The 12,852-nt window shown below is 35.5% G+C and overlaps 1 protein-coding gene across 1 annotated transcript in view; it reads right to left on the bottom strand.

Moving 5' to 3' along the window:
* Positions 1-583: 583 nt before the first annotated feature.
* The window catches only part of ABCA13 (ATP binding cassette subfamily A member 13), a 175,038-nt gene continuing 162,769 nt past the window's right edge, over positions 584-12,852 (bottom strand). The window contains exons 53-55 of the mRNA XM_066185749.1: positions 4,121-4,226; positions 3,123-3,260; positions 584-1,560 (exon numbers count right to left, since the gene is read on the bottom strand). Of these exons, the coding sequence (XP_066041846.1) occupies positions 1,471-1,560; positions 3,123-3,260; positions 4,121-4,226 (334 nt within the window). The 3' untranslated portion in view covers positions 584-1,470. The remainder of the gene's footprint in view (positions 1,561-3,122; positions 3,261-4,120; positions 4,227-12,852) is intronic.

Consider the following 12,852-nt stretch of genomic DNA (forward strand, 5'->3'; position numbering starts at 1 on the left):
GCACTTTCATTAAGCACTTTTCACTCTGACCCATATGTACATGCAGACAAAGCATGTAAATCTTTAGGATTTTATTTATTTTTAAAGGACTTAATTTCATCTTTTTTGAACTAGGCAACCTGAATTCCTGATTTTAAAAAAGCATAATGGGCCAAAGCAACGTGAACAAATCAAGCCTCAATAAACAGTCTTCTGAGTCAGCTTGCAAAGCCTAGGACACAAATATAAATTTTTTAAAATATATCATCATTTTGTACAGTAGGGAATTATAGCAGCAGCTCTGCAATATTGGCCACTTAAAATCAAATTCTTCTATCTCAAAGTGAACTTCCCTCACCACTGCCCACCCAAATCATAATGCAGCAACCAGCTTCGAAGTCACTGGTTCTACAGTTTCAGATACTTGACAGTGTAGTCCAATAAAAGTGGCATGAGCTAATTTCATATGAGCTTCAAAGACTTGCTTCAGATGAAGCAGACACTTATTACAAAAAAAAAAAATTCATACTTTTTTCTCCAAGCACATCATACAAGGAGTTTTTATTCATTAACTGTTCACTTATTTTGCACAAGTGTAGGCTGAAGATCATGGCCTTGTCTGAAATATCTAACATCATAATTATTTATTGAAAGGTTTATTGATCACAATCTGAATGTTTATCTTATTTTCCTTTAACATTCCTGTTAAACAGCATTTTGACATTCTCTTTGACGAAAAAGGAAACAGAAAGATGAGAAAAACAAACTAGGTCATTAAAAAGGTACTTGAGAATACTTCCAGCAGCAACACCCAGGCTTAGGGGAAAGCTCATTGTCAAGTATGATTTATGAAAACTTTTTAAATTTACTTAAGATAACTTGGAATCAGACTAGGCTATTACACTAATAACCTCTTTAACATAAAGCCTTATGGAATACAATGCATCATTTATAAAATAAAAAGGTTAATTTAGCTTGTCACAACACAGAACTGAATTAACAGGGAAATAGAAAGGCTCTCAATTTGTGTGATAAAACTAAAATACTGGATGATATCTATTGCTACCATTAAATTGTTTTTTCTTTCCTTATCATGTAAAAATTAGATAATAAGTGTGCATGCGAGAAAGTACTACAGTCAAATGGATGCAGAGCCACCACAAAAAAAAAAATCTACTATGCACTGACATTTCAGATTAGCCTTTTTTTTTCTCTGCCTTAATTAGGCCATTTGTATTTTAAAATTCCAGTTAAATTAAGAAAACATTACTTTTTGGCAGATTTTTGTTTCACATATAATCAGTTTCTTGCTTAACCAAGAACTGGTGCCATTCCTACAGGCCTACAGATGAAAACTCATCTCTGCTTCTACTATTTGTTTCTCATACACAAATTGTTCACCGTTGAAAAGTTATTGCATGCAGCTTGTGTGTACATATATGCAAACACACACACACATAAGTTATGTTGAAATAGTATCTTGTTCTGAGCCTAGACTGGGAGACAATCACGATGAAAAACAGGAAATCCTTGTGAAGAATGCGAGACTCCTTGTTGCTGCATCGCAAAATTAATGAATACCTGTAAGACATAATAAAAAGTAGTCTTTTCAAAATAAAAGCACTTGAATTAAGACTTTGGGGATATAGGTGATGGTATTTCTTAGCTGCTCTCCTTAGCTTTTTTGACAAAATTATTAGTAACTCATGTTGAGGGAACCCCTCTAAAAGCATGTTTCATGAACTCTAGAAATAATCCCTCTTCCCCTCTCCAGCTAAGACAGGGGTGGATAAATGATAAAAATTAAGGAAAAATGAGTTATCAAGATATGAAAAATACATTTTATGCACAATTAAATGTGAAACAATGGTTTTAATTGTCTTTGAATGACATACTCAAAGAATTTAAGTCTGCCGTTTCTGCCAATAAGTATTACAGATAAAGGTGCAAATGTTTCAAGGTGAAAACACACTTCTGATTCAACAACTAATGTGCTTCCTTGAATTGGTTTGGTTTATTTTAAACACAGATCTTACTATGTAAAATTGTTTCAATTTTAATCACACAACTATTTGACAGCAAGGCATGTAGAGGGAAAAATGGCTTTTCTTGATTCAAATAATCCTGTTTGTATGCAAACAAACTTGGGGTGCATTATAAGTGTGTTTGTTACCATGAAAAACTATTTTCTTGTTTAAAACTGACACTCAGTCAGGGAGAGGAAGCAGTGGTAGGTGACTGAGGTGATGCATCACCATGAAAAATGGAGAGGAAGTAAACCTGAGTGAACAATGCCTGAAGAAACAGGCTGAAATTATCTTATGTGCAGTCACTCAGTGAATAGATCATTTACAAGTAGGTAGTAGACCAGCATAGAGGAGAATACTTCAATAGTGATTTGCACATGGGAAAAAGGAACAAATTCACACCATCAATCACAGAAAATTAATATTTTGACTAGATGTGCCTCTCAGTTTGCAGAATGAATAACAAGTAGTTGCACATGAAGATGCTGTAACACATCACAATCACCCAAAAATCCCATGCTTGCCATCAATGTGTTCTTTTTCTCACAATAGGATTCCACCGTCTTTAGCAGCCGGGTCTCTTTCATCTGTTTGTGCATTTAAAAATCTCACAGGAAAATGTACGGAAAGTCTAAGGTTTACCACAATTTACAGAGACTGGTTCAGCCTTTTCAAGGACTTTGGCAGGATCCCAACTTTTGGATTGTGAAGGTGGTGGTTCACAATCCCACCTTGTCATCCTGCACGGCTCCAGATTCATCTAAACAGAGATTATGTTTGTGCACACTACAAATATGTGGCTTTCTGTGATGCTTTTAGTATGCTCACCTCCAGCATTAAAGCAGCGTGGGACATGGAATCACTGTGTGACCCGAGATGGCCTGGAATTGCTGGAGTATTGCATACAATCAGACAGCCCAGCAAAACATAGAATATTCTACTACGCCAATAACTACGATACATAGCACATTTAGGGAAAGAAAAAAAACAAAACAAAAAACAAAACAAAACAAAACAAAAAAAAAACAAAACAAAACAAAACAAAACAAAACAAAAAACCCCATGGGGTTTGGGAAAGTATGGGGGCTGGGAAGAAAAGAAAGAAAAATGATATACCTGCTCTAATGTGGTTTGGCTAATGGAGTAGTGTTTGATTTGGAGAAAGGCTTTGTGATTCTCTAGGACTCTGAAGAGCTCTGCTAAACATCCCTGGCTTCTTGGTACATGGTACTCGAGCAGGTTAAGATGTTGTCCCTGAAAACAACCAAAACTTAAAAAAGTTATAAGTGAATGTACTTTGTGACGAAGCTACATTTGCTTATAATCAGTCTAACTTCAATAGCCTCTTATTGCAGATTAATACGGAAAATATGAGCTTTTAAAAAAGAACACATTTTGTCTACATTCATAGCACAAAGAGCAGTTCATACTGAGAACACAGATTTTGTGTGTATTCTGAGGGGCCAGTTTGTTAATCTCTTAAAGGATATCAAACTTTAGGGCAATTTTATTCTAACAGACATGGAGTCTGGGAAAAGGCTGAGCATATACATATGCACAGCTGTCTGAGCTGTATACAGAATTATACACACAAAGAGGTTCATATCTAAGATAGACATTGTTTTCCATGACCTTTTTCCTAAACACAGTTAAAGTAAAAGCTCTTGAGAGTTTTTATTGAAATGTAATTGCTATAAGTCTTTTATGAGGCTTAGTATTAAATCAAAGAATCTCAGTAAAGGCTGAGACTTACCAACTTTGGGCCTCATCAGAAAGCAAAGCAAATACTCTTAGTGACTACACTGTAGTCCTACTTCAGGTGAACACAGATTTGAGTTCAACTTCATCAATAATAAAAACAAAAGGAAATTTTCAGTCAGAGAAAACACCTTTTTATTTACATTTCCTAAATGCCTGTTTGGAGTTGATTTAACCAACATCACAAGTCCATCTCTTATGAATTGCTTAATAGAAAAATAAAAGGGATATTCACATGTACTTTTTACAAGAAGATCGATATATCCAAACATGTTAATATCCAAACATGTACATGCTGTTCTTACCAGCCCCAAATTAATCCTGCCATATATTACAACAAGGAGTTTTATCTGTACCTTAAACTCTGTCCCAGGAAAATGCAGTTGTAGACAGTCCAAAATCATTCTTCCGTAACTTATTTCTTTGCTAAGCCAAACTTTGACAGAATAACCAACTCCAAACCTGGGAATGAGGTGCAGAAACATAAATCCATGAAGATACCATGAAGAAAAGAAGAACATTTGGTTCAATTTTTTCCTACGATTATATCAAATATCATGCATATATGATTATATACTGCATTATCACTGTGATTTTACTATAATGTTATTGAAAAACAGAATTTCAATGAGGAAGTTTTAAAATTAATAGTAACAGAGACAATAAACACGTTATGCCTAATTTTAGTTATTAGTGTGTTTCACTGCTCAATATACCTGAACTTTTGTTAAGTAATCTATGTTTTAATTGCTATACTGTTTTAGTGGTCAGTATAAAACTATGCAGATTACCAATTACATATGCAGAAAAAGAAAAAAAAAATTCCTTCAACTTTTCTAATGAGAAAAATGGGCCTGTAGCACTATTTTTCAAATCTGTTTACAAAGCTGCACCTTCAAAAGCAGATTTCAGCAGTCTGAGTACACTGGAGTTTTAAAGACATGCAAAGGCAAGTGTAGCAATATTTAAGGAGACAGAAAAGTTAACAAATTTTCTTTGTCTTTATGACTGTGCAATCTCTCTCAGAATAATTTAGGAAATGAACTTCCCTTTCTCAACACAAATGTGTTAAAATTTAAGTACAGGCAATCTAACCAACACTCTATTTTTATTAGCTTTACTCATTTTTGATGATTATCTGGGAAAGTTGCAATAAACCAGTGAACACTGAAATGACAACCATGTTCTTATGCACATTTCTTCACCAATGGAGGTTGTGCTGCACCAGTCCCTGGACTGGGGTGCACAGATAGAGCTCAGCAGAGACATGGGACAAAAAGGGGCTGTGCTGTACCCCTTCCCTCCTTTGCAGCTACATGTCCTCCTACCTTTAGGTTCTCCTTCTTGCTTAATTGCTAGAGAAAAACACCAGCAGAAGCCACATCAGAAGAGCTTGCCACTGCCACTGCTGTTCCCTGTTGCCAGTGAGCAATGGAAAGGAAGAGTTGAAAGAGGGACAGGGAACTTGGGCAGCACTGCCCATGTCTCCCCAGAAATCTGTCATTTCCTCTATCTTTCCACTGACCATCACTCCCACAACCTTCATTCCAGCATAACTCCCTTTTCCTTCATTCTCCAGTGTGGCAGTTACTCATTGTCAAATCATTTATTCCTGCGGTTTAGTTCCTAGTGGTTACCTCTGTAATATGCCCTTGTGCCAAGCCTCTCCTCTCTGGTGTCTTTCCTGTGCACAACTCATGATTCAGGGCAGCAGCTGGCTTAATTGGGTCTGACTGGTGAGAGGCACATTTTCATGTCATCAAAGCAGTGGATATAACACAGCACACTCTACAATGTTTCCCTATTTCAATACATTTTAAAAATGTCTACAGGTTATCAATCAAAAAGTAAAGATAGAAAGAATTATTTTGAGATATATGTCCAGTCCAACCAGTGCATGAGTGATTCTCAGCAAAATATTCCCCATGAAACACTGGATTACACAAAAGATAACCCTTATACCACATGTCCCTCACTTATAATAAGTATGTAGCAATGTAAGGGCTTTAATTTTTACTTTGTGTTTGGTCAGACACTGTTGTTATAAAGCAACAGTCTGCATTGATTTAAGAGCACTGCAGGTTTCCACAATGAAAAAAATAGACTGCAGATTTTATTCTATTAAGAATTTCACATGAATTCAAAATACAATTTCCAAGGATCTCAAACAAAGATCCTAATTGTTTATGTAGCACAAAACAGTGGAAGCTTCTGCATAAAAATGAAAAGCCCCATTACAGGTAGCTAAATGAGCATAGGGATTTTTAGCCTTTGGTTGGTTTGTGGGTTTTTTGTGGTTTGTGGTTTTTTTTGTTGGGTTTTTTCTTTGTTTGGATTTATTTCTTTGGTTTGTTTATTTTTTACTGCAGTCAAATGCAACCACTGAACTTTTGAAATGGAGTAAGAAACATCCTGATGCAGTGTCCTGTCTGTTGGTTCCTGAAGGATGTTTCTCAAACTAAATTGTATTGAGTCCAGGCAGCAAGGTAATAAATATTTACTGGAGAGTGTAGCCTGACAGACAAACAGTGCTGATTCATCAAGAAGATCCAGAATTAGGTGGAATCCAAAGCAGTGTCTGGCAGACTTTCTTTGCAATGATTTACTAAGTTTTAAATAGATCTCTAATTAAATGTTTTAAATGCATAGCATCATCCCTGAAAAAAAACACATGTGACAATAAAAAAAGTTGTTACAAAGATGGATATAGTTAACAAGGGTATTTAATTTAGTTGACAGCTAACCCGAGGCAACATTTTACAAGAAATCATTGATTCTGATCAGTTTTTTGGCATTTCTATACAATGACCATTGAATTACAGTTTGAAAAATGCTGGATTTTATGAGACATTCAACAGTCTCATAAAACGAAATTGCTGTATGCAATGAAGTTTCCAAAGAAAATGAATCAAAAGTCTGATTAGCAAAGACAGAGGAATCTGTGCAACTTTGGCTTAGTTCTAAATTGTGAATGGCATAAATGCCAGCATGGCACCAATAAAAAGCTTTAAAATATTTTCTTCTTTTGGCTAGTCGAGTTATGATGCTTCTATACCATAATCGAGTTATGATGCTTCTATACCATGATTTTATACTTCATTTTAGTACAAGAACTCCCCACATAGAGTAAGCTGATCAGCAATAAACATTTCCCCCTGCTATAATCAGCAAGCTGCTTTCAGCAGTGCACCAAGGCAGTGGAAACTGAGTTGACTATTTTGTTCACTCTGTTTTCCTCGCTGATTCAGACAATTTACTTAATTCAAAAATTCAAAGTGGAATTAAAGAGAAAACCACAATCTGGTTTGATTAGCACTGCTAGAATCAAACCTTTAGCACCTGATAGTTCAAGGCCTAAAGAGGAAGACATTATCGTTAGAATGGCCTAAGCGGAGCCAGCAGACTCATTCAGCAGCCATCTGCTGCAAAAGAATCTTCACTTTTTCAAAGCTGTTCAACAGAGAACATATTGTGCACTGCCATGTTACTTTAACAATGCCTCCATTTCTATTTTTGTATAAGCAAACACACAAAACCACATATTCTGACAAAATATAATATTTTTCTTCTCTCTATACTTCCTCTTCTTTCTCAGTCTAACTACTAGTTCATACTTGACTTTCACCTCATTAGTGGTTCTGGGAGTATAATTTATTGAGTGTATTTTTCTGTTAAAATGCCAACGTGAGACTGAAGCTAAAATAAAAATTCCCAAATTGACTGTAAACTAATTGACTTGACTATTTAACAACAGCATCAGCTGCAGAAGCAGGAGCTTAGCAAGGACTACAAGAACTCTACACTTTTAATTTACATAGTTCCTCAAGGTATCTGAGCACTCAGACAACAAGTGAGCAAAAGGAACATAAAAAGGTAGCAAGGAATGGAAATATTTCCGTACCAGGAATTACTAAATAGGCTAGAACTTTTCATCATGAAAGAAAGATGACAAGGTGATCAAAAAGTATTTTTAGGGAGCCCAGAATCATGAATAAGCAATGAAAACAAGAAATAATTCTTCACTCATATGTTTCTCATGCAAGAGCAGAGCACATAGAGTTAAATTATGGGAAAAGAAATGCCAAGTCAGTAAGACGAAGTAGTCTTCCTTACACTGTGTAGAGAAACTGTACAACTCAATGACATGGGATGTGCTAGACGTCAGAACTTGACATGAATTGAATAAGAGACCAGAAAAACTCATGGTGGGGATCCACTAAAATCACTTCTGACTTAAGAAGCCTCTAAAAAAGAAACTGCTGAAGGTGGTTGAGTAATGTGGTAAAGTAACTTCCCGCACTTGTCTTGTTCTTGTACTTTTCCCTCTTGACCATTTTGAGAGAGAGGATACTGTGCTGGCAGGTGTTTGATCTGACCTCAGGCTTCTTTTAGTATAAATGTCACCAAGAGAACGTCAGCCTGGGTAGTCACCCAAACAGTTCCTCAGTTCCCAGGAGAGTTTTGCAGCCCCACAGCCACACTGCCAGCAGTACAAAAATAGTTTATGTAAATTGACTTCAGAGATGTGTCTACACAAGCTGCCATCACACACTGAAATAAAGTGTAACCAAATCTATACTGATGAGGAAGACCCCTGGATGCTTTCCTGGTCCTATTTTAACCTTGAAATGGTAATGGAAGTGGATTTAATGGCCCAAAGGCTGAAAATTCTCTTGAATATCATGGAGATGAGCTGCCACCTATGGCAGAGTAGTCTCTCAATGTTCCCTTCTGCCCATTCCTTGGGGTCCTGGTTCAGAGGTTTGAATGGGGTCAAGAGTCCTTGTTGAAACATAGCTGAGCCTGCATTTGGTCACAAGGATTCCCTAAAGGAATTAACCTGATGGGTTTTCTTAAGCTTGACCCATGAAAACCTGCTCCATTTGAAGGGTGAAAAAGGAAAGTACACTATCAGCAAACTTTTATTTGCTTAAAAAAAAAAACACCTGTATTTTCATTTAAAAGCCTTAAGAGTTTGCCTGTCTACAAATGAACAAAACCAAACTGAAACCCCTGTATTATGTTACAGCAGGTCCAGAATAAACAGCTCATCAAATCACACTCTTCTCAAAGCCTATTTACCAACTCTTCTCTCCCCCAGTAAAATTTGCTGAATGTAACCTCAGGAAATGAAGAACATGGCCCCATTTCCTAAACTTTGAGGAATAAGAATCTTATTAAGGAATAAGGAAAGCATCTAATCAGATTCACGTATATACATACATATATATATATATATATATATATATGCACATCAAAAAATTACAGCTCACAGAAAGTTTACTCATGGAAATATAATGTGCATACTTTGTGTATGCACTAGTTTGATCAAAGGATTGCTTCAAATTGACCTTATTGGATAAAAAAATAAAAATAGTAAAGAGAACATTGGCACTTAATTCTGCAAGGAACTGCATCTTTTAGAATATATGCCATAAATCAAAGAGAGGGAATAATCTTCTACTGTGCTGTTTATCCCTCTGCTTTTGTTTATACTCATTTGCAGGCAGATATGGTTCTACTTTTCTTAAGTGAATCGTTTAAGCTAAAATAGGCCTCATCTCAGCAAGATAACTTAGTTACACCAGTATAATTGTTGAAGCACGGGATGCACATCCAGGTCGTTCCTCTCACAGCCTTAGTCACAAATACAATTTACAAACAGAACAAATCTTGAGCAACATTGAAAACAAAACACTTTAAAAACATTAGAAAAAAGAAAATAAAATTATTAAAACAAATTCATCGCAGTTTAAGATAATTTTAAATCACACAAAGTATTTACTTATTTCATCTATTAAAAAACAAGCACAATTAATACCAAGGAGGGGAAAAGGTAATTAATTTTTTAATACTTGCCTTTTTAACAAAAATGCTAAAAACAAAAGCAAATACCATGTCACTTGTAAAATGGGATTTCCTTCTGCATTTATTCAGAACCTCAACATTGCTGAACAGATAAACTTGATTAGATGAAAACAAACAGACATAAATAAATTATAAAATCTCTTTTCTATGAACTATTCATAGAGTTTGTTTCATCATTTTTAAGTAATCATGATTTTTCCAGGGTAACAATAGAAACATGAAAACAGTTATTTAAATGATGACTAACATTTGTTCAGGTGCATTGTACAAGCACTGTTTGTTCACACACACTCAGGCTATCATATCAAACCATCTAAAGTTAATTTCTGTATTCAGTAATATAATTGTCATAACAGTGACAGTCCCAGATTATGAGCAGTGCAGGGTACAGCTTTGCCTTGCTCTCTGTGCACTTGTAAATTCTTAGGCGTGATTTCCAAATATGTGGTGAAACCCTCAAAAAATCTTGTTAATTGTTTACATATGTGCACACACAAACTCTCTCCATATTTGAGCTTCTTTATCCGCACATACTGGCAAGTATCAGGGATTTTTTTATCCTTTTATTATTTATATATTTTATTCCCAGAGAAACAGGAGTAGAAGTGCTGTATTCCTGTGTAAAGCTGATGGTACAGCCTATAAAGAACCCAGATTGTTTCCTCAAAGCACCTTCTGGGGCTCAACAGTGAAAATGCAGGGGTAAGTAACATTTGTCATTGTGTTTCTGTGACTGGGTTTGCATGTATTGCTTTTTAATAACATAATAATCAGAGTATTACACACTACAATATCTTTTAAAAGACTTTATCAATGCCTCAAGGTCAAATCTTGAGCAAAAAGGTGTCTAATGGAGAAAAGAAGTAAAATTAAAATTTAAGCCACAGTTATATTTGCTTTATGTAATAAATTTCAGTTGCATCATCACACAGCACCTTGTCATGAAATCCCTATCGTGAATGCCTTACAAGATACACTGGATGTACCTGCTCAGACAAGTGGCTTTATTTGCTGCAGTGCCTAGAAAATGTTGCAAATAAAACAGCAGATTGATGAGAAAAGGGAAGAAAGTGATTCATGGTTCTGGAACACCCTGGGGAACCAAATCTTACCATTTCACCCTCATACACCTGTGTGGTCTATGTGGTCTGTGATAACTCACTCAGATCACATCTTTCTTCCCTGTTTTCCTGTCTTGTTAAAGGCCCACCTGGAGAAAAAGAGCTCCAGCTGGCAGGAGCAATTCACAGTGACTTCTGGAACACCCACAGCTACAGCTGAAGTTAACAGGAGTTTCATTTTGAATGCAATGTTGAACAAACGCAAAATATTTAGTCATAAACTGCTCAGATGGACTACCCAAACCCTTTTAACTTTAGCACCAATCTTTGGTTACTCCTCTATAAAATGGGAATAATTATTTGAAATCAAGTTTCCCAGAAGTGCTGTGAAAAACAAAGATGTTGATGTTTGTGAAGCCCTGATCCAATAAATGCTGATAATGCTGTATTTAAGGACAGGTTTGAAAAACTCCTAGTAAAACACATACTAAGGAAAGAGAAGAATATGAAATCTTAATTAGCTGGTGCTGATTCAATGATTTATTTAGAGGTAAACTGCAGCATCCTGAGGAAAACATAGTATTAAATGACCAAAAATAAAAGCATTCAAATGCACATGCACAGTAGGGCTGAATAAATATTGCACAAAGTTTTCAGAGAGTCAAAAGACTTTGTTCAATTCCGAACTCCCAATCTGTGTGTTTTTTAAGTTTTAATAACTCTTTTCTTTTAACTTTCCTCTGGAAAGATAAACCAATAGCTATATTACATGATTACACATCCACTGCCTTAATACATTTTTCATGTACAAGAGGAAAGCTTATTTTGGTCAAGAAGAATTTAAATAGGATTAATTTTTATATTTTATAGCATGTGAGAAACTTATTGCTAGTATGTCAATTAGTAATACTGTGTCCACCAAAGGCTGAAATATTAATGAGAACTTTAATTTTAATCCTCTCTCTTCCATTTAAGAAATTTACATGTGTAGGTTTGAGGAAAGCAATAAAATATGCTCAATCAACCTTTTAAAAAAAAGGTAAAGTATAAATATTCTGCAAACACATTTTCCATTCTAACCCAGCTATAGCAAATGAATTAATTGTTGGGTAATTTAATCAGATGGCTTGCTGATAAAATTTGAGCAAAGACTTGATGTCCAGCACCTGACAAATTGGTATGAGTTTTTCTGATATGAGAAGTCTGTCCAGATGGCCCTAGAATGAAGGATAATATTCAAAATGTTGTTCCCAGAGAATTGGCCAGCTGTATCTCACATGAAAATGCTTCTGTGAATTTTCAAAAAAAAGCATTAAGTATAATGGAGAATACTGAAGAGAGTGTTTAAATGTAATCCATTCACAATTTAGAGTAATTGACTCTGTTGGCAGGAGTTGTCTGAAATTAGGCTTTAATGGGCACAACTGTTAACACATCAATTTCAGACAAACTACATCTAGAACTAAGATGCTAACTTTTTGAAAATTGGCCTTCAATTTGTTCTTCTACCCAATAAATTTCTTGATATTGTTCATAAATTTGCCACCTACAAGAAAATGCCTTTCTAAAGAAGTTTTACCCTTACTATTCTGCTGATAAACATCTGCAGGTACTTTAAATCTGCTTAAACTTATATAGTCAAGGTTCAGCAGCTGGGAGCAGAAACCCAAAAACTGACATTTGTAGTGAGAAGAAAATTTTGGATGAGGTTTTTCTAGTAGGCTTGCAGAAGGGCTGGAAAAATGAAACAAGTCTCACACATTAGAAGCAGCATCACTTTTTATATCCCTATGAAGAATTTATGTTTCACATTATCATCTTCCTGGAGTTCACCCATACCCTTCATAGCAGAATTTTGTCCTGCCATCTGACAAAGCTGTACTCAGTCCAAGATTATGATCTTTCACATCTGCCAAGGGCTGAAAGTGTAGCCAGAGAAAAAGAGTTGAATCCTTGAACTTCCCACCACAGCTAAGAAGCAAATTTAACAGGGCCCCAAGGAAGACCCATTAAACCTTCATCACATATCTGACAAAAAAAAGGTGATCATTATCTGAACTCTATAGGCTGGAATGGTACTAAAGAATAAACAAATGAAACAATTTTGAGGACTTCCATCAAGACAGAATTCAACAAGAGAAGGAAGAATGTCATTTTAG

This window comes from Chamaea fasciata, unplaced genomic scaffold, assembly GCF_029207755.1.
Source record: "Chamaea fasciata isolate MVZ Bird 193981 ecotype frontalis unplaced genomic scaffold, bChaFas1.0.hap1 SCAF_1, whole genome shotgun sequence".
NCBI classification, from domain to species: Eukaryota; Metazoa; Chordata; class Aves; order Passeriformes; family Sylviidae; genus Chamaea; species Chamaea fasciata.